The sequence below is a fragment of the Mustela lutreola genome, chromosome 2 (genome assembly GCF_030435805.1).
Source record: "Mustela lutreola isolate mMusLut2 chromosome 2, mMusLut2.pri, whole genome shotgun sequence".
NCBI classification, from domain to species: Eukaryota; Metazoa; Chordata; class Mammalia; order Carnivora; family Mustelidae; genus Mustela; species Mustela lutreola.
In genome coordinates, this window is record NC_081291.1 from 144,290,323 (window position 1) to 144,316,118 (window position 25,796).

The 25,796-nt window shown below is 37.8% G+C and overlaps 1 protein-coding gene across 3 annotated transcripts in view; it reads right to left on the reverse strand.

Annotated features, from left to right (window-relative positions):
• Positions 1 to 5,613: 5,613 nt before the first annotated feature.
• Positions 5,614 to 25,796, reverse strand: part of MME (membrane metalloendopeptidase) — a 100,626-nt gene continuing 80,443 nt past the window's right edge. For all 3 annotated transcript variants that reach the window (XM_059163704.1, XM_059163706.1, XM_059163705.1), the window contains exons 18-23: positions 20,314 to 20,433; positions 18,683 to 18,816; positions 17,793 to 17,858; positions 14,717 to 14,812; positions 14,328 to 14,404; positions 5,614 to 6,806 (exon numbers count right to left, since the gene is read on the reverse strand). In XM_059163704.1, coding sequence (XP_059019687.1) covers positions 6,707 to 6,806; positions 14,328 to 14,404; positions 14,717 to 14,812; positions 17,793 to 17,858; positions 18,683 to 18,816; positions 20,314 to 20,433 — 593 coding nt within the window. In that variant the 3' untranslated portion in view covers positions 5,614 to 6,706. The remainder of the gene's footprint in view (positions 6,807 to 14,327; positions 14,405 to 14,716; positions 14,813 to 17,792; positions 17,859 to 18,682; positions 18,817 to 20,313; positions 20,434 to 25,796) is intronic.

Below are 25,796 nucleotides of genomic sequence, written 5' to 3' on the forward strand. Positions count from 1 at the left end.
GGAAGCTTTTCTTTCAAGAAATGCTTACAAGACATGTAAAAAAGCTAACGGTGAACACGGGATAGCTGTGTCAACAGTCTCACAGGGCACAGTCCCCTTAGCAGTGTCTGTCTTCGCTGGTGTCAATGTGGACTCCTTATTCGTTGGTTAGCTAATTTTCTGTAAGAGATACACTTAGCCACTATACTTCCTTGCCTTCTTCTCCAACTGACAAAGTCCCATCCATCTTATCAAGTGTAACATTTAAGTGTTACTTCTTCCAGAATGCCTGGCATGCTAGGAAAGAAAATTTTTCTGAATTCTCCGAGTTTGTTTTCTTATTATCTCTTGGCACATCCCACATTCAGCTGCATTTGTTTGTGTACAGTTTTGATGTCTCTACTATATTAAAAGGCCAGCTGTCTTATTTATTTTTATCTTCTAGTGGGCCCAGCAAAAGATAAATAGGCCTTTTTATGTGTGAAAAGGTGCGTGATGCTTCATCAAAGAAGAAGTGAATGGATACAGTGAACAAGTGTAGGGACAGCCAAAGACTATCACTTCGTCTTGTTCTTCTTTTCCAATTATTTTTATTTTTGCTTCTAACACAGTACGTTGAACAGCAGATGTTCTAAAAGTATCTATAGATATAACTTTAAAATACTTAATGTCCTTTTAAAAATCACAATGGCTTTTGTAAAGCCATAGAAGTAATTGGAAAAAAAAAACACATTATTTTTTATTTATTTTTCTTAAAGGGTGTGTTTTGGGAATTATTAGCTACAAATGAGTTTATTTGGATGGGCTGAAATGCATTTTATACTGATATAGAGAGTTTTGATATTAAATTTATGTAGATTTTGGACTTATATATACCCTGGTTTGGTCCCTGGTCTTATCATTTACCACCTGTGTGAATTTGGGCAAATTAATTAAACTTCTGTGAAACTCAAATTCACCATCTGTAAAGCAGGGGTACCAACATTACCTCACAAGTTAGTTATATTAAGTGGAAACTCTATACATACGTTGCGTACGTATGGTATAATAATGGTATTATTTATACCATTTATAGTAATGTACGTATAATAATACATATGGTATAATAATTGTATTATTTCTCTTCCTTTCTACCCTTCTATTATTGACTTTAAGTCTGCTTAAATAGTAAATCTAACTAAAATGCATGTCTTCATTTTGATCACACAGAATTAAAGTTGGCACTTATTCAAAATTTAATATGTACAATCTGATCCAAACTGAGATGTCTTATAAAGCATTTAAGAAGCATCTAGTGTTACCAGTGTTCTGGACATCTGCTTCTTTAGCTTTCTCTCTTAGGAATGGTGATTTCTTTTCTTTTGGAAAGTTACTCTTCTCTGAGGATAGGGTAAGGGGATCAATGATCATAATTTCTACAACATCACCACTTCCCCACGCCCTCTCTAGTGAAGTAGACATGTTTTCAAAATGGGCTTTTTCTCTAGGATTTTCATTGGGTTTTCTCTAGGATATTAAATGTGGACTATAGTTAGATCCCGTGCTTCCTCTGTGAAGGAAGCAGCTGAGCCTGGGCATGGTTGACCATCACGTCTTTCTTTTGGAGAAAGGCAGCTGGCAACAATAAGGTAGGCACATGAAAGAAGGCCCAATTACTCAGACATGCCCCCTGTTTGGTACTGTGGATCAAGAAAATCTCTAGATTTGGCTAAACTAGCATGAGCGTGATCTTCATCTATGGCCAAAGTCAAAAAGAAACACATGGAAGCAGGGAGTTACCTCGGATTCATTGTATCCTGCTGTCTCCTCCCTATTCAACCTTTAAATTTTATTATCTGACCCCCAAGTAAATCATGGTGCCTCTCAGGTAACATTTAGGTCCAGTCCCTATGTAATTTAATGGATACTGTTTCAGTCATAGGCTATAACCTTAACCTTGGCCATGATTTGGTAGATGGTAGGGTGTTGTATGGCGGCAGACCCAGTGGGAGAGAATGCCAACATTAGCATCCTCAGGGGGAGTAAAGACCCAAAAATCTCTGAAGCACATGGTTTGTTCTCAGGGAGCCATTCTGAGCACAGTCAGTGGAAGGTCTGAAAATTCCCTTGCTCTGTGTCAAGCGGTGTGTATCAAAGCCACCTTGGGAAACAGATCTGGCTTATTGTGGGGGAAGGAGGCTCCTGACCAAAATCTACTTCACTGCATTCCTTGGGTCTAAGTTGCCTGAGTACCAAACTGGATAGTTTCTTAAATAAATGAACACATCTTAAATTCAAAGGAATTTGGTTTCTTTTTTCCTCTCCCTTCCAACTTCTCTCCCTTATTTCTTCTTATCTTCCAAGTAACATTTTTTTTTTAGGTGACTTTTAAGGTGTAAGGTTTTTACCTTAGAGAAATATGTAAAATACAGAGGAAAAAGGAAATAAGAATCACCTATAATACTACCACTAAGATATTCCCTATTAATTTCTGGCACATATTCTTCCAACTCTTTTCTATGCAACAATATTTTAACATAATTGAAATGATAATGTATTTCTAACATTGCATCCTCTTCATGTTTTCTTTGAACAAATCTAAACATTTTCTCCTATTTCACTTTTTCCTTCCTATTGCTTTGATATTAAAGGTAGAGCTGCCATAAACATCTTAGCATCGCCTCTTTGATGCCGAATTTCAGGAGACACAGAGCATTGATAGCATGTGTTTTGAAAGATTTACACCAAGGTAAATAGATAATCTGGATACTGTACTTGGTCCCATTTTTGTCTTCCTGCATACAGAGAAAACTTTTCAGTTGCATTATAATTTGATATGATCAGAGCAGAGATGACAACCAAGTGCATTTATAGGAGTTAACAGACGTTAACACGTCTGACACCTGAAAAAAGTATCATTAGTTTCTCGGGAGGAAGGAAATTCAGAAATATAAAACTTGGTCACAATTGCTAGACTTCCAGTCTTCCCGCACTGTTCAAGCCGAGAGCCCATCATTATTTCTGGCAAGAGTCTATGCTCATTTTTCTGCCAGGCTTCTCCTGCACAGTCTAGAGGATCTGCTTTGTTGAACAACAAAATAGAAGCACAGTTGTTTGGCTACAAAGTGGAAAATAACAGTAGTATTTCTCACGTTTTAGAGGAAATGCAAAATACAAAGGAGTTAAAATTAAGACATTGTTAAAGAAGAGATTAGAATGCAATATACACGTGCCACTTTGACAACAGTCACAGGTGGCTCCTCTCTTCACCTGATTAATCAAGTCCAATCCTTCATTCAGCCCAGGGATGGTACACAAAGACAACTTGTGTTTCTACCTAAGTCATCATCTGGTTATGCCTCTGACTCTGTAACACTTGGAAACCTTTTCACTGAACTTTTGCAAAGAAATCAGACCAGAAAAGCATGGTATGTTTGGAAAAATGCAGTGGTATATGCAAGAGAACATTGGTGAAATAGTTTATATCCTTCATTTTTAAATGAAGCCTGCAGGAAGCGTAAGATGGCAGGGACAAAAGCTCCATTTTGGCCATAACATTTTTCAAGGGAAGGCTGGAATAGGCAGAAAAGCAATACTATGAAAAATGTTTGTTTTTATTTTGTATTTTTGAGACTGGAACTGATAAACTTTCAGATTTTCCATCTTTGACGGGGTCGGGGGTGGGGAGTCTTCTTTCCAAACTAACAGGTATTTTCTACTTTGAGAATTCCCTCTGTGACAACAGGAATAATAAAGGCTTTAGAGAAAACTAGTAAGAACAGCATGGACCCAAATGAGATCACACTTTAGTACTTGTCTTTGAGATACAATGTGGTCTAACTAGACTCAGGCAATTACACGACAGTTCTGAAATTATCTTATACATTGGTTCTTCACTGGGGGACAGGTTACGAGCAAGGAAGTACTGTACACATTCTCCTCTTTTGAGAACTACTGATAGAATCTTCTTTTATTTCATGTGGGAAAAGCAAAGGCCCAAGAGAAGGGATCAAATGCCCAAGGTCACTTTGTCATTAATGGCAGCTAATACTAGAAGACTCTTCTCCCAGGATGGCATCGTTTCCACCTCACATCCAGAACCCACATGGACACTGCAGCATGGAGGCAGATTCCTTACCAATGAGAACTTCTTTCTCTGCTCATTCCTGAGTTATATTGGCTCGCAACCCTTTGTGTCTCAGCTTCTCAACTCTCTTCTTGACCAGAATTCAGCCACGATGAACTAGATTTATGTGTGAGATTACAAATAGGCCTCACGTAGTGGAACAACTCCAGGTGATTGGAACTCATTGAGAGACCCACACAACTCAACAACGATGCCATATACAGTTAGTAATATCCTCACGTGTGAGGGAGGGGGTAGGTATTGGTCTTTTCACTTGGGTGTACCCCTTAGTCCCAGGAAATCTGACATTTCTAGACACAGGAGATCCAGGCATTAGAAAGGCCTTTTCTTTCTTTTTTCCCCAGAAAATTTCACTCAAGTCCTTCCATAAAGGATGGGAGACAGACGTTTTAAAGAGTGGGGGAACTTAGTATCTTTTCGTAATTTATACTAGTTGTTCTTCAGCTGCTCTGACAGGATAGAAACTAAATGATTCAAAGACAGTTGTTTATTTCAGAACTGGACACTCCTATTGCTCTAACCACCAATCTTACTTGTGTTTTCAGTTTCTTTAAGGAAATATATCCATAAGTAGAATCTGAATTATCCATAATAATGGTAGCAGTGATATAAGAAAAAGATAAAGCTATCCATGTCTAGTTTAAAACTGTATTTTCAATATTTATAATAAGTTGATGAAATATTTGTGGAAATGAGCTCATTAAAATCTCAAGTTAAGAAAGATAGGTAAGTGCAAGTATGTAGGCTCATAACTGCACCATTTGTAACAGCCCCAAACCAGAAGCTTCTCACATGCCTATCAACAACGGAATGGACGAACGGTCCTATAACCACACAATAGGATAGTATTGAGTAATGACACTGAGAAACCCATAGTCGAATGCAACAATACAGATGAATCTCAAAATGTAACACTGAGTGAAAGAAGCCAGATACAAAAGAACACATGCTCATCGATTAAAACTAATGTATGAAATTAGGAGTCAGGACAGTAGTTGTCCTTGGAGGAAGGAAGTGGTGGTTGGAAGTACTAAGGACTAAGGCACTAGTAATGTTTTGTTTCTTAAAGGTGCTGGTTGCAGGGCTGTGTTCAGCCAGAGAAAGTTCACTGAGCTGTAACTCATGTTTAATGAAACTTTTGTGGATACACTATATTTTCATAACTTTTAAAAAAGGTAAATGGGCATTTTTCAAGAAGCAAAAACACAAAACATATTTTGAAGAGTAGTTCCCTCATTTTCATTTTTTTAGGAAAAAAGGGGAAAATGCCTCTTTTGTAAACTATTAATCAAGTAATGAAATTAACCAAACGAGACAAAAGGACAGGGAAAGAGAAGGAGATAAAAGCCTCAAGAGATAAATTCCTGTCAGGGACTAGACAGTGTCCTCCCCGAACTCTATGTGAGTTAGGGTTTCAGAAGCAGTCTGTGTGAGGTGGGGAAGCCTCCCATCTATATTAAGAAATGCACTTTCCAAAGCTAGACAGCTGGCACAACAGGCTTGGTGAGTAATGGGCTTATAATTTCAATTTATTATCAAAATATTTCCATCAGATGACACACCTGAAAAGATAAGAAGATGCAGAGCTCCACAGACGCAGTGTTGTCCTTTTATCATAGCCCTCAGGAACAGAGTTTATTTTGAAAATCCCGCTTTAGACAACTGTCCAATGACAATTTTTAACCCAGAGTTTGTGCTTAAAGCTTTTGATCAATATGATTGATAAGTTTAAAAAGTCCCATATCTTCCTGTGTACATCACTTTACAGATCTTGGTCCATAACTATTCACCTGTCTGAAACGTCAGTATTCCATGATTACTTATAATAATAATTACTTAGTCATAAATGTAGTTAATAATTAAATATAAAAATTATTATTTATACATTACTACAAATCTCTTAAAAAGATCAAGTTTTGAGAGAGAGAGAGCTAGAGAGAACAAGAAATTGCTTAGAAAATTGCAGGGAGCCCCAAGAATCTCAGTATTGGTGAAAGCAGGTACAATGAAAACCAGTTTCAGACATTCATTTTAGCCCTAAGAGTAGCTTAAAATAAAATGATCTCAGAATGAATAACTGATGATTGGCAAAATTGGTTTAAAAATTACTTTAAGTCCCAAGGCCCCAAGATGTATAAGAATTCTTTGGAAGAGTTCTGTAGGAGCGAAATATGGCAAATAAAAGTAAAGATAAGTAGTTAGGCAATGTGCTTTTAACCCTCATGTCACAACTGTGCTGTTGGAGCCAACTGTATGCTTCAATCTCTTTAATTTCCCTTTGATTAGAAATCCCAGTCTACATCGAGTGTTAAACACTGTTTTCAAACTGGCAGATCATATGAAAAACAGAAATGAATGGTAATATCTTCAGAGATCAAGCATTATTTACACAGTGAAAAGTGATTGATTTGATAGACACTGGACCCCCCCTCCTCTCTCCACACCTTTTCCAGAATAACCTAACTTCATTTCTAATATGATGCTCTGTCATCTCTGTGAACTAACCCCATGTAATTACAATGACCTCTGTGGATAGAGTTCCCCATTTCTGTGGTGTTGGCCACAGAATCTAGCCAAGGGCCACACCGCTTTTTCTGAAGATCACCAAACTCGGCATTTCTTTTCTGGATTCATGTATGAATTCTTGCGGCAGTGGAAGGCCTCTGAAAACTCGGGGGAGTTCTGCAAAGTCCCAATAATCCTGTGAAACAAAAAAAAGTCATTGTCAGCATTTGATACTTAGGCCTATGCCATGTAGGAGCTCTACAGAATTTCTTCATGTAGGCCTATCAAGGGAATTTGGAATTTACAGCCTGAGAGGAAAAAAAAACCATTCTACTCATTAATAGAATTTTTAAATGGACAGGCAACAACGTACAGGAGCACAGATTTTGAAGACTGTGTGGCTTGAAGCCTGGTTATGAGTTGTATTTATTTAGTGCCTCTGTGCTTCAGTTTCCTTTCCTGTAGGATGCATATAATAGTAACCTGCATCTTACTGTTGTCATGGGGGAGTTAATTTAGAAACACCCTATGCATGTTGTAAAATAAGTGAATAGTTGATATTCAGAATTGCAGTTATTAGAAGAGGAGTTTGGTCAAAAATAACATCACGATTTTTCAGTACATCTTGGAGGGCTCACATGATAAATATAATAGACTTTAAATAGATACTTGTTGATCTGATCTAGTAAGGAAGATCATTCTTTTCTTTTTTTTTTTCCAAAAGAACTTCATAGGTACCAGAAACTGGATTCAGCCTGAGTTAACTGGAAAGGGCTGGCAAAAAGTCAACATATTCTTATCTCTGACCTCAATGGGCAAAAACAACACTGACTGACCCACTGTCGGCACCAAGCAGCATTTGAGAGGAGAGAGAGGTCAGTACAATGATGCAGAAGTCATGTTTTCCCATAAACCCCAACCAGCTCCTTTCCTTCTCTTTCAGCTGGGACCATCCCACCACACCCACCTTGGGTTGAGAGGAAGGACAGGGAGGCAAATAGACGAGAGTGGTGGGAAGACCTTGGGCAAGGGACAGGAGAGTATGTTCTAATTACTGAGCTCTCCATACATGGCAGGTGTGCTAAGTATAAATCTTGGCAATCTTACCCCTCTGACCCATTCTCCACACAGCAGAATGATCTCTAAAGTTTAGGTCAGATTCCCTAATTCCCTTACTTAAAAATTTCTAAGGGCTTGAATGAAATTCAACTCCTCTCTATGGTCTCCAATGTTCTGATGGTTCCAGCCTACCTTCTCGGCCTCCTCATAGTATGTTTCTCTTCCTGTTTCTCATCAGGCTCAAACTACACGGACCTACTTTCCAGCCATCAAACCTGCCATTTCTTTCCCTCTTCAGGGTCTTCTGTTCCTACGGACCAATACCCTGGAAATTACTGCCAAATGACTCCATGATCTACTCCTTCTCAGCTTTCTTGCCTCTTCGCAAAGGCTTTCTTCAAAGAATGTCCTAATTAGTTCCTCTCACCAGCAGTAGCCCTATCAGTTCACAGTGATTTGTTCTCCTTCTTGACTTTGTGACATCAGCTTACACTGTAATCGGAGAGCAAAATCCTGTGCATCTCTGGCTCCCTGCTGCCCTCCACGCAAAGCCTCACACAGTGCTTTGTGTATTGTAGGACTCAGCACATACTTCCTGAAGAAACGAGCCTGTCAGCTGGTCATGGTGATTACAGATATAGGAGGAATAGGACATTACGAAGAAAAACACTGCTTAGCATTTTTGTGTTTATTTGCTACTATGGACCAACCATGAGAAAAAGCAAACATTTCTTTTCTTTATCCCCATTCCAGGAAAGACCGATCTGTATCTAATTTCTAAAAGTCAGACTTCACCACATCAACCATCTCTCCATTCCCAATATCACAACTCCCCTATCCTTCAGGGAGAATGTAAACTTTTTGGTTGCATGGTTATTTATTTATTTATTATTTTATTTTATTTTTTTAGTACTCCTATAGGAGTCCTAAAGATTAACAGGAGTCTTCCTGGTACGGGAGTGTTGAGGTGGGGTGGGGGCCAGATCTCTTAATCCCCCTGAGATGGAGAAGACAGACCCCCCCAAAGGTGAGGAGGGGCCCAGAATGGTGGGTTGTATGAATGACAAAGACATGCTTCCCACTGTGAGCAGGGCCCTGAGAAGACCTCTGAGAGGATGGCGAGTAATATGGGGCAGACTGAACTTCAAGGGCAGTGGTTCCTGAGGCCCTTGCCCATGACCACCAGAAGGAAATGAAGCTGCCTGACTTCAGATGAAGCCCTTGAACTGCAGAGATATCAGCAGGGCCATGGCAGGCTGGAGATAACTGGAGGCTAATTCCCTAGTTTCTGGGTCTTCGGATTCCCACACAACCCTAAAAAGGAACACACTGAAAACTACTGAAATGTCTTACCTCCAAGCTTAGGGTGGGAGCTTGGAGATTGAATTAATTTGCTATAATAATGATGATGATGATGATGATGATGATGATGATGATGATGTGTCATTTCTTATATCTGAAAGCCCAAGAACAAATTCACTTGATGCTTGGTCAAAAGTGGTCATATATGTAGGAACAAAAAGACTTTTTTATTTTTAGTAATCTCTAAACCCAACATGGGGCTTGAACTCACAACCCCAAGATCAAGAGTCCCACGTACTACCAACTGAGCCAGCCAGGCACCCCAAGGAATAAAAAGATTTTTAAATATCAGGAATTTGTATTGGTCTTTAGTCTGTTAAGTTTCTAGACTCATGGACTCTGAGACAGAGAGAAACCTTGTTTCTTTTAATTCAATCCCCTTCCCACTTCAGGAAGCCCTATGTGCTGGCTGAGTGACAATCATCACGGCAGTCTGACTTGTTCCTCAAATGGAGCAATAAGCTCCCTGATGGACAGGGAAAGCATCTGGGATCTACATACTGGAAGAAAAGCTCTTTTCTGTTTTCATTTTATTAAACTTTTTTTTTTTTTAAAGGATTGTATCTTAGATATAATCATATGGGGATAAGTACTGCAGTAAAATGTCCAAACCCATGATTTAATTCTACATTTGTTAAAAAAAAATGAGGGGAATGGAAAAAAACAAAACAACCCACACACCTCTAAGAAGGGATGTCTTCACAAAGCACCCACGGCTGTTAGCCATGTAGCAACACTCAACCTAATGCACACTGACCTCTCCATTTCCGTTCCAGCTCTTCTCTTTCCATCCAAAGGCTTCACCTAAGATCACTTGGTGCTGAATAATTAGGTCAACCATGTACCAGGACTTCACTGACCTTCCTAGGATTCTGATTAATGTCTTATTGTTTACATTAATTCTTTGGGTGGATGACATAAATAATCTATTTCAGAAAGTGGATACATTATTAATCAAATGAATCCCTTATCTTAAGAGTGGGGTCATATTTCATTAATATTACATAAAAGACTTCCATGAATTTCATGCTATATGAAAACTGTACAGTGTTTGTGTTTATAATAACAAAAGATAAATGACTTTTATTGGTTATTTCTTAAAGTGATTTACTTGAAATTTTGACTTTATTATATAAAATGTTTTATTGTACTGTTGTTGTTTATTCCCTTGGCAAATAATCACTTGTTTTAAAAACATCTAAGGGATATGGAGCTGAACTTCAGCTACTCCTGATTATACTTAACTGGATTTTTAAATTACTGAAGGAGCTTTTTGCAATTAATTGGTCTTCTGACAACCCTTTGTTACTTCTTTTAAATGAATGACTTGGTTACAAGGTTAACTAGCTGCATTCATAAATATACTATCCAATCTTTATCCCTGTTTTTCATGATTTTGTTAAAGGAAGGTCCCATTGATCAGCACATGCTCCACTATAAATTCACAAAGAAACAAATGCCTGAGTGGATTCCCAGATGTGATCTGAAGATTAACATTTACAAAATATCCGAGACAATGTTAATATTTAAGGCAAATAGAGGAAACATTAGTATTTCAAAGAGAAGATTTAGCATACACATACTAACTAATGGAATAAAAGGGAACAGAATCACCATATTACCAGAATATGTCTACATAACACACCAGAAAGAATATCTTACAAGTACTAGAACTTAAGCTGTGGAAAAAATATCTTGTTTTATTAGTGGTGTTAGTTCTATGAAGTCCCCTTTTATTCTGAATGGAAGATAATATTGAGCAACTTAAGCATCTAAATGAGCACTACTTTTACTATTTAGTATACATTGGTATCACTTTGTCCCTTTGGACATGCTTTAAAAAATGTATCAGACCCTTATATACTGTTGAGAAGTATTACATCTGGATAACTTTAGAGACACATCTGTAGATTAGATGGCCCATATGAGCACAACAACCATTCCAAGTGGGGACGGCGAACAGAAACTGAATTTCCAAAAAGAAGTCATTTAAATTGTGAGTTCAATTTCTAGCACATCAAGGAGAAATGTTTTTATTTTAAACACTAAAGTTTTAGAAGTTTATCTGAAGTACATAAGACTTTAGGAGGAATAAAACAATTACAGCTCAGACCTAACAAGTGGTTTTAGAGATTCAGCTTTATGTCAAGTATAATTTGCCCTCTGTTTTCATACTGTGGTATTCAGGCACAAGGTTACAAAATCTCTCTCTACTTCAGAAATGTTTCTACACAAGCCACTATGCACAATTTCTCAATAGCAATTCAGCGTCTATTAGATTTTAAGGCTCTTTAAAAAATATGTTTTACTTTGTACAGCCAGGAAGCAGCCTGTTTCCAAAACTAAATGTAACCTCAACCTTTTGCCAAGGAAATCCCTTTACCTCCAGAGAAAATAATAATTTCCTTGACAAAAGGTTGGCATTCCATTTACCCTTTTTAAAAAACAACACATACTTTTCATACAATAAACAAAAAATAATCAGAGGCATCTCTTGCACCAGAACAAAGAACGTTACAAATAAAGCCGCGAATAATTTTACATATTTTATAATAAAATAATAGGTATTTTTACAGAGAGCAAATTTTATGTATTTATAATATAGTTGTTTTCAGTTTAAAACTGAGGGTAGAAAACAGTTACATATTTACCTATATATCATTTAATCAGTGATCAGTTACTGACATTCTGAATTATCCAGACGTAAGAAATGGGCACAAAAATCCCCTGACTCTCAGGTAATAAAAACTGTTGCAAACTCCATATGTTTACTCCTGGGGATTCTTATTCTGTTCAGACCTTTTTTTTTTTTTTTTTTAAGATTTTATTTATTTATTTGACAGACAGAGATCACAAGTAGGCAGAGGCAGGCAGAGAGAGAGGAGGAAGCAGGCTCCCCACTAAGCAGAGAGCCCAATGTGGGGCTCCATCCCAGGACCCTGAGATCATGACCTGAGCCGAAGGCAGAGGCTTTAAGCCACTGAGCTACCCACGTGCCCCTGTTCAGACCTTTCTTATCTAAAAACAATCCTAGCTCTAATTTTCAAACTTATATATATATATAATATATATATAATAAATATTTTTTCTATATTAACACTAACACTCTTAACTTGCAGGATAATCCTAATGTAAAATATCTAGAAAGTGAGACACAGAGGTTAAATAACAACTTATAAATGGCAGAGCCATGGGTGGAACTCAAGTGTTTCTTACTTCAAAGCTTGCATTCATTTTTCTTCCACCATTCAATTATAAGGATCTGCCTCCTGAGCTAATCAGAATGAAGGAATAGGATGGCAAAAGGCAGGCTATATAGTAACAGAAAAGAGAACGAGGGAAGAAACAAACAGGAAAACCCTAATAAAAAGCCAAAATGAAAAGTCAAAAAAGCATCACCATATCCCTACTGGTGGCTCTTTAGTGTAGAAATAAATAGCTCTCCACAGTCTAGCTTTTGAGGATCTCTCTAAGCTAATAAATGCTAAAATGCCAACTAATAGTCATAGCAATAATCTGTGTCACTTAAGAAAAAAATGGTAGGTTTTGGTCAGGATACAGTGTTAATAAGGCAATAAGGCAGAAAATGTATTTTAAACAGAGAAATTTTAATCCAGCGGTTAAGGTAAAAATGTTAATACTCAAGGGACAAGTTTTAGTTATCAAAAACTTCCAATCTACAAGCCCCATTCTCTCAGGATGTACCAGGTATTATAATAATATTACTTACACTCATTAGGTTTTTGCACATATATATGCTTTAGCTCATGAGGCTATAAAGGGAAGAGCTCTGACCAATTAGACTGTGATCATGGTTTATGTGAGCTTATAAAAATTGCCCTCTGTGCTTCAGAATGAGATTCCCCTATTTTCTCATCTGAAGACTTCAGTAAGGAAAAAGACAACTTCTAAAAATGAAAACAAAAAGTTACTTAGATAAAATGCAATGGGAATTAATCCAGTGACTTTTGCTGCTCATTATCTAAAAAGAAGTTAATTTGACTTTTCTAGCAAGACTGAATTTACCTTGGATCACATACTTAATGGGCGTACAATAAGCAGTTGTTGAGTGAATGAAATTTGAAAGAACGGTTAAGGCAAATTCTAAATGATGGTGATTACGATGGTGATACTAGAAACAGGCTGAGTAAACTCTTTAATTTGTAAATGTGCTCTTTTATTGTTTCATAATTGAATGTGGTTTTTCCCCAGGAGTGAATGATCCAGGCAGTATGTGTACATTCATTTTAGGAAGGGCTTTTAAAACTCAGCCCATTAATTCTCTTTTATTCTCAAACTGTTTTCCAAACCACTCTACGAAATTTTAAGTTTGTTTTTTTAGAGTTCCTGCCTGAGAAGTATTGTTGATCAGTAAATCAGTGATGAAATGTTAATATTATGTGGGAAGGGGGAGCATTAATAATTCAGTCCTAAATTGGATACACGGGGATCCAGGATTTAACACTGGAACAATGGTTAGAGTGATTCTCTTTTGATACAATGCTCTCTTAGATTTTCTCATCTCCAAAGGACTTCAGATCTCTTCAAACTCAACCTTTCACTCTACAGAGCATTTCTCTCCAGCATCCTTGATGGGCTGTCCTCTGACCTCTCTGCTTCAACGTACTCTCTTTTGGAGTTCTGGGGATAACTATGTTATGTTGGACAACCTCTAATTAAACCACATTTCTCTTGGGACACCTGGTGGCTCAGTGGGTTAAAGCCTCTGCCTTCAGCCCTGGTCATGATCCCTGGGTCCTGCAATCGAGCCCCCGGGCTCTCTGCTCAGCAGGGAGCCTGCTTCCTCCTCTCTCTCTGCCTGCCTCTCTGCCTATTTGTGATCTCTGTCTGTCAAATAAATAAATAAAAAATCTTAAAAAAAAATAAACCATGTTTCTCTTTATACATTGAACGGAAATCTTTCTTTGGAAAGGCTACTCATTGGTGCTAGGCCTCAACTTTTCATAGGCTCTTAAAAATGTCTTTGTGCTAGCTTTAAATAGGGCCACTATTCTCAGGCAACATCTTTGTTGGAATCCATCAAGCACGAAGCATAGGTCACGTACATTCTGAGGCTAAGAGCAGTCAAGGCTCTGCTTATGTAAACAAGACATTTATCCTGCTGTGTTCTGTTGATCCTATCCGTGACCCTCAAAAGGAAAAACAAACAAACAAACAAAAAAAAACCCCTGGTTTTCCAAATTTTACAGTCAGAGTTACAAAAAGCTAATTTCGGAATGTGGAAGTAATGGAATCAAATGTCGGAACAGTTGGACTGCTGCTCAAATCCACGCACCTGAAATTCCCTGGACTGTGAACATCTGTTTTAATGGAGTTGACAGCATACTCTGGCCTGTAGGTGCCACACCACACCTAGGGATAGGAACAGAAAAAGGAACTTAGTGTGCTTGGGTTCCGTCAAAGAGTATTTGTGTACGAAAATTAAATTGGAATTCTGCATTTCTCAACCATTTACTCTTCAAATAATGTTCAGTGATAGGCAACCAGGAACATAATTACCATTAATATGAGCTGATAGTGTTTTATAAACAGTAAAAGTCAGTCACGTCAAATGCTCTGCCACAACTGATTAAAACAAGAAAACTCAGCATGCAATATCTAACTAACTATGAAATTGTAACTCAAAATGATTTTCGTATCTATCAATCAAGAAAGATACAATACCTGGGCAAAGTTCAAGAAGAATAATTGTTTGTGGTTTAGGTAAAGTCCAGGAAGTAATTTTTCTTCACCATTCTTTTTAACATAATTCTGATAGGCCTAGGCAGTTAATGAAATGGAAACATGATGATTATAATTTTCTAAATTCATGTATAAATATGTGCAAAAGACCATCCCACCCCCTGTAATAATCTATTTGCATATGGCAACCTACAACTGGTTCATGGATTAGAAAGAAAACCAGAATTTATTTACAAATGCTTTGAAAATGTCAATGATCAGAAAGTGTCAGTTGAATGAATGGATGACTTATGTAAATGATAAAAAAACTTATCTAAACGTCATTCTGTAGATAGATGGATAAGTCTTGCCAGGTGGAAGAATGAATTGCCAAGGAAGTCATTCTGTAATTGCCATATTTAGCTCAGTTACTACTCTTAGCAAAAAAGATTTACTCCTGAATTTGAATGATTCATGCCAAAAATCAAGGGATTCCTTAAGATCTCTTAAAAATTAGTATCCTATGATTCTAAGCATGAAGATGAGTAATCGTGGTGGCACCCCAGAAGACAAGGCAAATGGACTAAACCTCAGTTACATTAGGAAGAAAGAATTTAGGTCACTTGGATGTCAGAAAGTGTCTTTAATTCTTAAGGCTCTATGAATACTATTGAAAAATGCAGTTTTCTTCTACTAAACATATTTAAGGAATTTACAATAAACTTTCTGGGATGTGTTACTTCCAATTTAATACAAAGGAAAGTGATCAATTAGATAAGCAGAAGATATATTTCATGTCCTCCTCCTTGCCATTAACACAGATTAATTGAGTCTCTATTATGTAAAGATACTAGGAACATGGGGAAGACTTGAGCCTGCTCCCTCCTGGGAGCTCACAATCTAGCAAAGGGGACAGGGTATTAGATGCTATGATTTCATGTATAAAAAATTATAATTTGCCGGGCACTGGGGTTGCTTAGTCATTAAGCATCTGCCTTTGGCTCAGGTCATGATCCCAGGGTCCTGGGATGGAGCCCCACATAAGACTCCCTGCTCAGTGGGGAGCCTGCTTCTCCCTCTCCCACTTCCCCTGCTTGTGTTCCCTCTCTTGCTGTGTCTCTCTCTGTCAAATAAATAAAGAAAATCTTTAAAAAATGATAATTTTCGTCATTATAGTAAGTCTGTACTTGTTTTAGGTGAAGATCGTCATGGAAGTACCATCAATGCATTTTTTTATAGCATTTTTACAGCAATGATTTTTAATCCGTCTGAATTTTAGAAATAACTGCGGGAGAATGAACAGTGCCCATGCCTTCCACTTCCAGGCAAGATGAGTGAGAGGGACTGGATTCACCTTCCTGCTGCAACAACAAATGATGGGCAAAATATATGTGCATGACACTGGACATCAGGCATAAAAGAGAGTGATTGCTCTGAGATGGTAAACAAATAATTTAAGCCCTATAAATGTCCCAGCTTATTGCCTTAAGCATTTCCAGGCTACAACACAGGGAAGGGAAACTCAACTGGAGCCCAAGGGACTGCCTGAGTTGAGAAGGAGCTGAGAGTTCGAGGACACCAAGGAGAGGGTCCTAAAGAGGAGAAAGCTGTACAGGACAAAATCTCTAGAGATCAGATGGGCACCTCAAGATTCACCCAGTAGGTCTTGCCTCAGCAGTGGAGAATAATTGTCCCTAGACTGAGCACTACCCTAGCCCCTCTAACAAGTTATAAAAGCAAGGTCCAGAAGGATCAAACCATTTCTGAGGAATTTAATCATGTCCAAGTATAAAGCTCAAGAATATCTGTAGGAAAATAAAAGTACCTAGCATCCAACGAGGTAAAATGCACATTGCCTGGCATTTAGTCAAAGTATTGCCAACCATTCAAAGGAGCATCACTCTACCAGGATTCTGCTGGGACTCACTCTTTTGTCAACTTTGTAGGCAGTTGAATCTTCCCAAACTCACACTTTGATCATCCATGGTCACTGCCAAGTTATGGGCTCTACCTGTCATCTCTCCCACAATGCTCTGAAGCTTACCCTTTCCTGGCCCAACCACTGCCTCCTCCCCTCTAATCCATACACTTCTATGGTGGGCAAGTAATCTTATAACCTCATCCACTGCACAGAATACTCCATCCGTCCTTGTCTTAGAGAAGCCTGGTTTTTCCTGGGGCACGTGTCCCCTGTACCTTCTCAAGCAGATGGTGTTCATTATTCCAAAGCAGATGGTGTTCATTATTCCAAATGTCAACTACCTCAGCATTGGAAGAAACACTCAAAACTACCCTCACTCCTTGTTGCTTCCAACACCATTATTCCTCTACTCATTTGTGAAAATCCCTACTTTTTTTGTGCACATGGCATCAACTAGACCATCTTTTAATCTCTGCTCCAATTATCAAATAATGACATATTTTATGGAGGGTTCACAGCTGTGTCTCTAACACTGAGAATAGTGCCAAACACACAGTAAAGTCCTCAACAAGTATTTGTTGAATCCAAGAATGAATGAAAGGCTAAATGAGCTTCTAAGGGATGTTCCATCGATACACTCCGTTGGGTGTAACAGTTTGGATGACCAGAAGGCCGTGTGTTGGAGCTGTATCACTTCAGTCTCTCACTGGGTCATTGTAACTGGACTGTGGTTATCGTCCCAAAGATTGCATCACCTGCTGTAAAACTGAAGGTCCTATTTAATACATTGGTCAATGACTGAAAAATCCTTTCGAGGAGGCCCCTTTTATAAAAAAAAAATAATATTTTAGAGCTCATTTCTTAGAAAAACGTTGCTTCCTCTGTGGAACTTGCATGCCTCCTCATTTCTGCTGATATAACATTCCAGGTTTCCTCTTCTCAGCTTCTCAGAAGCCTAGACTGTTCAGCTCAGTCATAACCATACTGCTTTTTCTGGCTAGCACACTTACAATCCCCTTTTCCCACGTGTATTTTCTACTTTCTATTCGTTGTTTACTGCCTACATTATATGTGCCTTTTGCAAAAGGCTTTAAATGAATGATTAAATAGGATATTATCACTCCAACCACTAAAATGGGAGAAAGTGTTATTACTCACTCTGTATGCTTGGCCAATACCTCCATTATCAGCAATATTTTCTCCCAGCGTATTAATTCCGTTGAGCTGTTAAGAAACAAAAGATGCTTAAAAATCCTTACCTGTATTCGGATTGTTAAGAAGGCATCAATAATGCACTTAAGACTGGATTTGTCCATTCTTTAAAAAGTTAAAAACAGAAATCCCATATGATCCAATAATTTCACTACTAGGTAATTACCCAGGGGAAATAAAACTACTGACTTGAGAAGATATATTTATTTACTGCAGCTTTACCTTAGCTAAGTTATGGAAGCAACCTAAGTGTCTTTGGATAGACAAATGGATAAGGAGGAAGTGAAACACGTGTACACATATGCACAATGGAATGTTACTCAGCCATAAAAAGGAGATCGTGCCGTTTGAGACAACGTGGATGGACCTAGATGGTATTATGCTAAGTGAAATAATTTAGACTGAGAAAGACCAATACCATATAGCTCCACCCATAAATGGAATCTTAAAAAAAAATGAATAAGCAAACAAAAAGCAGAATCAGAACTATAAATACAGAGAATAAACTGATGGCTGCCAGAGGGGAAGGGACTATGGGGAGGGGCAAAATGGGTGAAGAGCAGAGGCAGATACAGGCTTCCAGTTATGGAATGTGTAGGTCCCCGGAATAAAAGCAGAGCATAAGGAATGCAGTCAACGATACAGTAATAGCAATGTATCAGGAAAGATGGGAGCTACTCTTGTGAACATAGCACCATGTATAAACTTGTCAAATCATTAAATTGTACACCTGAAACTAATGTAACATTATATGTCATCTATACTCCAGAAAAGAAAGCAAAAGTGGTAACAAAGACTGAATATATCTGAAACTTTTTAAGAGAATTCCAACGTACGTGCTGTCCACCTGCTAGGTCCCAGGAGAAGTTTCCATACTGGTACACCATGCACTGGGATTGGGCTTTAAAATTATTTGCTGACTGTTGAGTCCACCAATCAACGAGGTCTCCATCCTTGTTAAAATTCCTGCCTGTAATAAAATGATTTAAGTAAAAGGGGAACTCATTACATCAAGAATTGTGGTTAAGATATCTTTAATTCAAAAGGTACGGACTTAAGATTGGATATGTCCATTCTTTAAAAAGTTAAAAACAGAAATCCCATAGGATCCCACTCAAGTGGGCAGGTAATGAGAAGAACTGTTCCCCTTTCACATCCCGTGCTGATGAAACGTGAACTGTGAGGGCCTGCTTTGCTTGTGGGCCTTCGTATTAATCCAGGCTTTGTACCCACGTGGTTCCTGAGACCTCAGCCGAGGCCACCAGTTAAGTCACTCCTGAAATCGTGCCTTGTTTCTCTTGGATGGTTTTCATATGGACCAAGTCTGTTTAATTTGATATTTTGAGACTGAAAAATACTATTTTTATTCTGCATTCATTTCATGTCTCAAACCCCTCATGAGACACTGCGGACTCAGAATTTCCCTCTACTTCAAGCACAAAGAAAGAGTCACTTTTTCTCCTGGAGCTTTCCTGCTAACCCTCCTCGATCTTTCCTTTTTCTGAACATTATCTGCCACGTTTTAACACTTCATTTTATCATCCTTTTAAATAGTTACTTACGATATAGTGAATGAAAAGAAGGCTACAAAGGAAAACTACTTGGCCTCACATCCTGATTCCACAAATTCCTAGGTTTGTAACTTTGAGCAAGTCTTTCATGTGCCTCTACTTTTTTCCATTAAAAAAAAAAATGGAAGTGGTATTAGTACCTACCCATGAATATTATTATATGCTTGAATTAACAGGCATGTAGTAAGTCCTTTCCAAAACTGTACCGTTCCTGTCATCTTTTCTTTTTATGGCTCTAAAGTTAAGTCTAGTTAAGGCTTAATTATTTTCTTTCTGTTATTTTCTTCCTATTGTCTCTCCACTTGCAAACCAATTTTTGCCATAGCTTCAACTATCACTTCTCTATTTATCTCGTGCTTTTTTCTACTTCTATGCCTCTCAAATTTCAATGAAACTCTAAATCTATTTTTGCCATTTGAGGCAGCATATAAACATTTAAGTGCCCATGATTTGCAAAGTCCTGAACTAGGTAAAGGATGAAAAAAAAAAGTTCTTCCCGTCTGTGAGCAGTTTATGTCTTACAGGCACCTTTCTTTTACTTTTTCATTATTTTACATCTGGTTTAAAACATGGACCCTGTCCTCTAGAAGTCCAGATAGATAATATGTAATCATGAAATAAGAGCAAACATTATCGTTGGTGTTAACAAACACACTTATCTTCTAAATGTGAATATTTGTGTTACTTTGTCAGAGTGCAAAGCGCACACTGCTTATCTCACTACTAGATATTTCTGATCTTCCTAAGCAACAATTTAGAAGGGACACTGAAAGTATGATTATTAGTCAATGGTACCCTTTTGATTAAATGTGTTCTCATACTGATCAAGGACAATAACACTGTTCAAGTTTATCAGGGTGTGTCCCAGCCAAAGGAAAGTGTCCATGGTACTTTACCATTGTCATCGAAGCCATGGGTGATTTCATGTCCTATGACCATGCCGATACCCCCATAGTTCAATGAGTTAGACTGATGGGCACTGAAGAAGGGAGGCTGGAGAATGCCTGCTGGGAAGACTACAAGGAAAGAAGATGGTTAAAAATGATTTGTGGCATTCTTCTCCGACGGCAGGGCTGGGCTGGGCTTTCTGCCTGCTAAGCTACTTTCCAGTTCATCAGTTTCACTTAATTGTATACAAAAGTCTTCTTGTGATGAAACAAGAGTAGGTCTTTTATGATTGATAACAACAAAGAGTTCATCCCAAAGCAGCACCAGGATCTATGATTTGTAATCATGATTCACTTGTATAAGTGATACCGTATAATCACGATATGAGCTCTGCTAAGATTGTTGTTTGCTCTGAGGAGTTTAGAGCTAGGAGAAATTACCATCTTCATTCAGAAGAACTTTTCCCACTGCAAATATTTGGAAGGAACAGTTATTTAATAACACAAATACTGCTTTTTTAAAAAAAAATCACAAGTATTACTTTTAATGTCATCTCTAACATTTTATCCATCTATATTATCTTGTTAAATAAACAGAACTACTCGATCGAAGGCTTCTCCCAACCACATTGACCTACGTTATTTCCCACAAGGCATCTATGGCTATTTATTTCCTTCTTCTCAGTTGTTGTCTTTCTTTTTCTTATCATCCTCACCTGCTCCAGCACCTCAAATACCAGTCCTTTGAGAACAGACACGTGTGCACCTGTAAGTACACTTCTTTACTTGCTGAGTCCATTTTCTTTTTTTTTTCACTCATTATCTCCAGCACCTAAATCTAGAATGGTGCCCGGAACAAAACAGGCACTTAGGAAATATGTTGAATAGGTGAATTATCAATGATAAGTGAGTGAGCCAATGAATTTACCGTGGTGTCCCAGAGACGACTAAATAAATAAATCACACTTTTTTTTTTTTTTTATGTCCACCTTGACATCTGCCTTATCTTGGCTAGCCTTCTACACTTAGATGTCTCACAAACTTTAAATTTCATGTGTCAAATATCAAACTCGTTTTCTTCTAAGCCATCACTCTTTTGACTTTATGTCTGCTAGTGGCATTTGAAGGGTCTCAACCACCTGGCACAACATTTTCTACTTATCTTAGACATCTATTTTTTTTTAATTTTTTAAATATTTGTTTGTTTGTTTATTTATTTATTTTTACCAAGTCTTAACACAGTCTACTTAGGAAAAGACGAGGTCATGCATCTTCCTTCCAGGAGCATCATCTTCTGCTTATTTCCTCCTATCAGCCTTATTACCATCATCCCACTTCATATTATCATTCCTTGTCTTAAGAATTACTTGAGGGGCGCCTGGGTAGCTCAGAAGGTTGGGCCTCTGCCTTAGGCTCAGGTCATGATCGCAGGGTCCTGGGATCGAGCCCCACATCGGGCTCTCTGCTCAGCAGGGAGCTGCTGCTTTCCCCTCTCTCTCTGCCTGCCTCTCTGCCTACTTGTGATCTCTCTGTCAAAAAAATAAATAAATAATATCTTTAAAAAAAAAAAAAGAATTACTTGATTTCCTACATGATCTTTCCACTTCCTGTCTCACCCAACTATAACCTATCTTAAATCTAATCCATCCACATCCAGATTAAAGTCTAACTCTGGTCAGGGGTGCCTGGGTGGCTCAGTGGGTTAAAGCCTCTGCCTTCAGCTCAGGTCATGATCCCAGGGTTCTGGGATGGAGCCCCACATTGGGCTCTCTGCTCAGCAGGGAGCTTGCTTCCCTTCCTCTCTTTCTGCCTGCCTCTCTGCCTACTTGTGATCTCTGTCTGTCAAATAAATAAATAAAATCTTTAAAGAAAAAAAAAAGTGTAACTCTGGTCATTATCACTCCCCTGATTTAAAAAAAAAAAAAAAAAAAAAAAAAAAAAAAAAAAAAACCTTCCAAAGGATCGGTTTGGTGCTTTCTAATTAAATACAGCATCTTCTTTCTGGCCTTTGATTCCACGGTCTTCTCCTACTTCATCTCTCTTATGCCCCCTCCTCCCCTCTTAATACTCATACATAGCAATTTCATCTTTCATGTTTCAAAATCCTAGTGTCTACTGAATTATGTTCTTAGCAAAAAAAAAAAAAAAAAAAAAATCTTCAGTATCAACACCCATCCATGTAAAGCCCTAAGCGATCACTATTTGGGATTCCAAGAACACAAGAGAAGTCCCTGACCTTAAGAAATCTAAGATCTAGTTCAAATAGTAGCAAATGTTGTTTCTTTGTCTTTCCAGTGAGGAGAATATGGCAGCACCTCGAATGGATTTCAAAAGATAAATATTAGATATTTATAGAAGAGACTTTAAAAAACATGCTGGACAATTTAAGTGCTCTCCAGAAACTTAAAAAAAGAATCTGGAAAGTTGCCACAACATCCAAAATGACAAAATAGTTAGAAAATAAATATTGCTGTCCTTGGAGAATTTTGATGAAAGTTATACCTCACATGTAGCTGCTTGAGTTATCAACAGTGCCAAAGAAATTATTTTTAGCTTAAAGTATTAAAATTATGTGCAGTACTTTATTAACTTAAAGTGAATACTATCTCCCACACTATGTACTTTGATTAAAATCCACCCTTTATATAAAATGTTCTTATGAAACGTGCTATCAAGACTAAACATTAACTGTAAAGATCCTGCTGCTTAAATTATATCCTGATATGTCACTCTTCAGGCAAGTGATAAGATTTTTATGGCTCATATTAATTACTAGTCTTCAAGTTCAGCTTTGCAAATTATGTCTTCCCCTTTTACACTGTCAGCTAAATCTCAGTGATGAGGACTTCCCCATAGCCTACTGCTGTTACTAGTAGACTTCACAACTGTTGATAACAACCAGCTGCTTAGTTGTACATTTTTTATGTTCACGATTGTCAACAAGTAAGTTAACTGAATAAGTCATTGATCCATGCCACAAAAAATTCTGTTCCTCCCTCCCTCCCGTGCCCTCAATTCCCTGGTTTGGTTTGTTAAGGCTGCAAGCAATTCAATTTCAGAATCTTTGATATAAAGGTTGAAGACATTAGGTAAGATCAATATTGGGTGAAGAAAGTTAAATATTAATTTTTACGTTAAATGGAATAGCAATATGTTTTGAAACATTTGCTCTTGATTTTAAAGTCTGAAAATAAGACTTCTAAGAACGAGGAAGGTACCTTTAGAAAAAGTTGTTATTTCAAGGTAGTCAAACACCAATAGGCTGAATACACTAAATGATCCACGGAAGGTTTCTGGAGTCGATGGGGCAAATGTGTGGGGAATGAGAGACAGTGAATTCATCACTTTCGGTATGCCTTTCCATACGGGAAGGTTTTTGTTTGTTTGTTTTTTGTTTTTAAGATAAATTTTTTTTTTAAAGATTTTATTTATTTATTTGAGAGAGAGAGAGAGAGCGAGCATGCACATGAGCCAGGGAAGACAAAGGAGGAGGGGGAAGCAGACTCCCCGAGCAGGGAGCTGATGCGGGGCTCGATCCCAGGACCCTGGTATCATGACTTGAGCCAAAGGCAGCCACTGAACAGATTGAGCCACTCAGGTGCCTCTGATTTTTTTAATTGACATGAAATGGCAGGGGTGCATAAAGCTTAGAAAATAGTCTACTTGTGTGAGTTGTAACAAAAAGTCATTGGAATTGAATTAAAAAGAAGAAATTATTAATATGAATAAATCCCTATATGGCAATAAAACAAGTTCTTTTTTTTTTTTTTTTTTTTAACCATAGCATAGAAAGGCCAAGCCCATGAGAAATTGTATGTGATCTAATTTAAACTATTTGTGTGCAGATGGAAGGGTCATTTATGAGACATATGCTAATTTTTTAAAAAAAGATTTTGTTTATTTATTTGAGACAGAGAGGGAAAGAAAGAGCACAAGCTGGGGAGAGGGAGAAACAGACTCCCCACTCGAGCAGGGAGCCTGATGTGGGGCTCGATCCCCTGACTCCAGGATCATGACCTGCGCCAAGCGCAGATGCTTAACCAGCTGACCCACCCAGGTACCCTGAGACATATGCTAGTCTATACCAGTTCTAATTCTGTAATGCACAATATCAAGATTAAAAAGTTGTGTATCTATGTATATAAACAGACAGGCAAGCATACACACACACACACACACAGAGCTACAAACTCACTTTTATCAAGAAGAAAGATGGAGGTCAGGATCTTTAATTATCTTTTAGTTAAGACTATCCCCACCTTGAAGATTTAAATGAATTGTCAGAGAGAAAACGTACACATGTCAAAGATTTCTCCTCTTGCATGACACTTTCCCTTCTTCTGAACTGCTGTTATTAGCACACATAGTTTTTCAGATTTCAAGTTTCTATCTGATGATTTATCTTGAGAGTCTTTAAAAGGTCTTTCTTACTAAGAATGTTTATTGTAGCCAATTCTTGATTATTCAGAGGATAACTATCTATTGTGTGAAATGCTAGGCCACTTTTATCTTCTTTTTGCTTTTGCTGTGTGCGTCTTTGGTTTGAGGGTGTTCATTTCAAATTGAGAACATTCTGTCTTCTCTGATCAGGGAATCTCCAAGGCAAACCAATTTCAAGCTGGCTCCAGGGATATGGGATCATTCAGAGCCAAACAAGGTACTGTCTTGACCTGAAGTGTGTGGATCTGCTCTAGAGAGGGGCTGAAGGGATGAACATGCCAGGGTGGTCCTACAGAGGGCCTTCTTGTTGGAATGAATCATCATCAGGTCTGATAGGATCCAGGGTCCTTCCTGAACTGGATTAAAATGAAGCTACATCCCTTAGTCTATCCTAATACAGACAAAGGCCAGGCTGTCTCACTTTGCCTTGGAATTTCACTAAAAGGTCATTCTGCTTAAGATTCTCTCTGTTACCGTCCCCCTCACCGCCCCATACACGTGCATGAACATGTGTGCATGCTCTCTCTTTCTCAAAAAACAAAACAAAAAACAAAAGCCTCTTCAGAGAGAAAGGCACTTCTAAGAAAGGGTCTGAATGGTTTCTAGGAATACCTCCCAAAGGATAGACTGCATGGTTCTGAGTTGATCATTAAATAGGCTCTGGTAGGAGTTTAGGTTATCATTGTACTAACTAGGAAATGTATTAGCCTAGACTTTGAGCTAATTGATTTTAAGAGGTGCACATGCCTTCTTTCGTATTTATACATTATATAAAGAAACTTTTCTGATTATTCATTTTCATGTTATCTACCAAAATAAATTCCAGATGGATTAAAGAGTTACTCCAAAAATAAAGACCATAAAAATACTAGAAGAAAATGTAGATAGTTTCTTACTTTAACTCTTCCTAGGTTTAAAAGCAATGGGGAAAGCTATAATCAATCTTTAAAATAAAATAAGGTTATAATTTCATAAAATTTGTTTTTAGCCAATGATAAAAAATCTTTCAGGATTTTTCATCATTTCTAATCTAATTAGTAACAGAGCTCAAG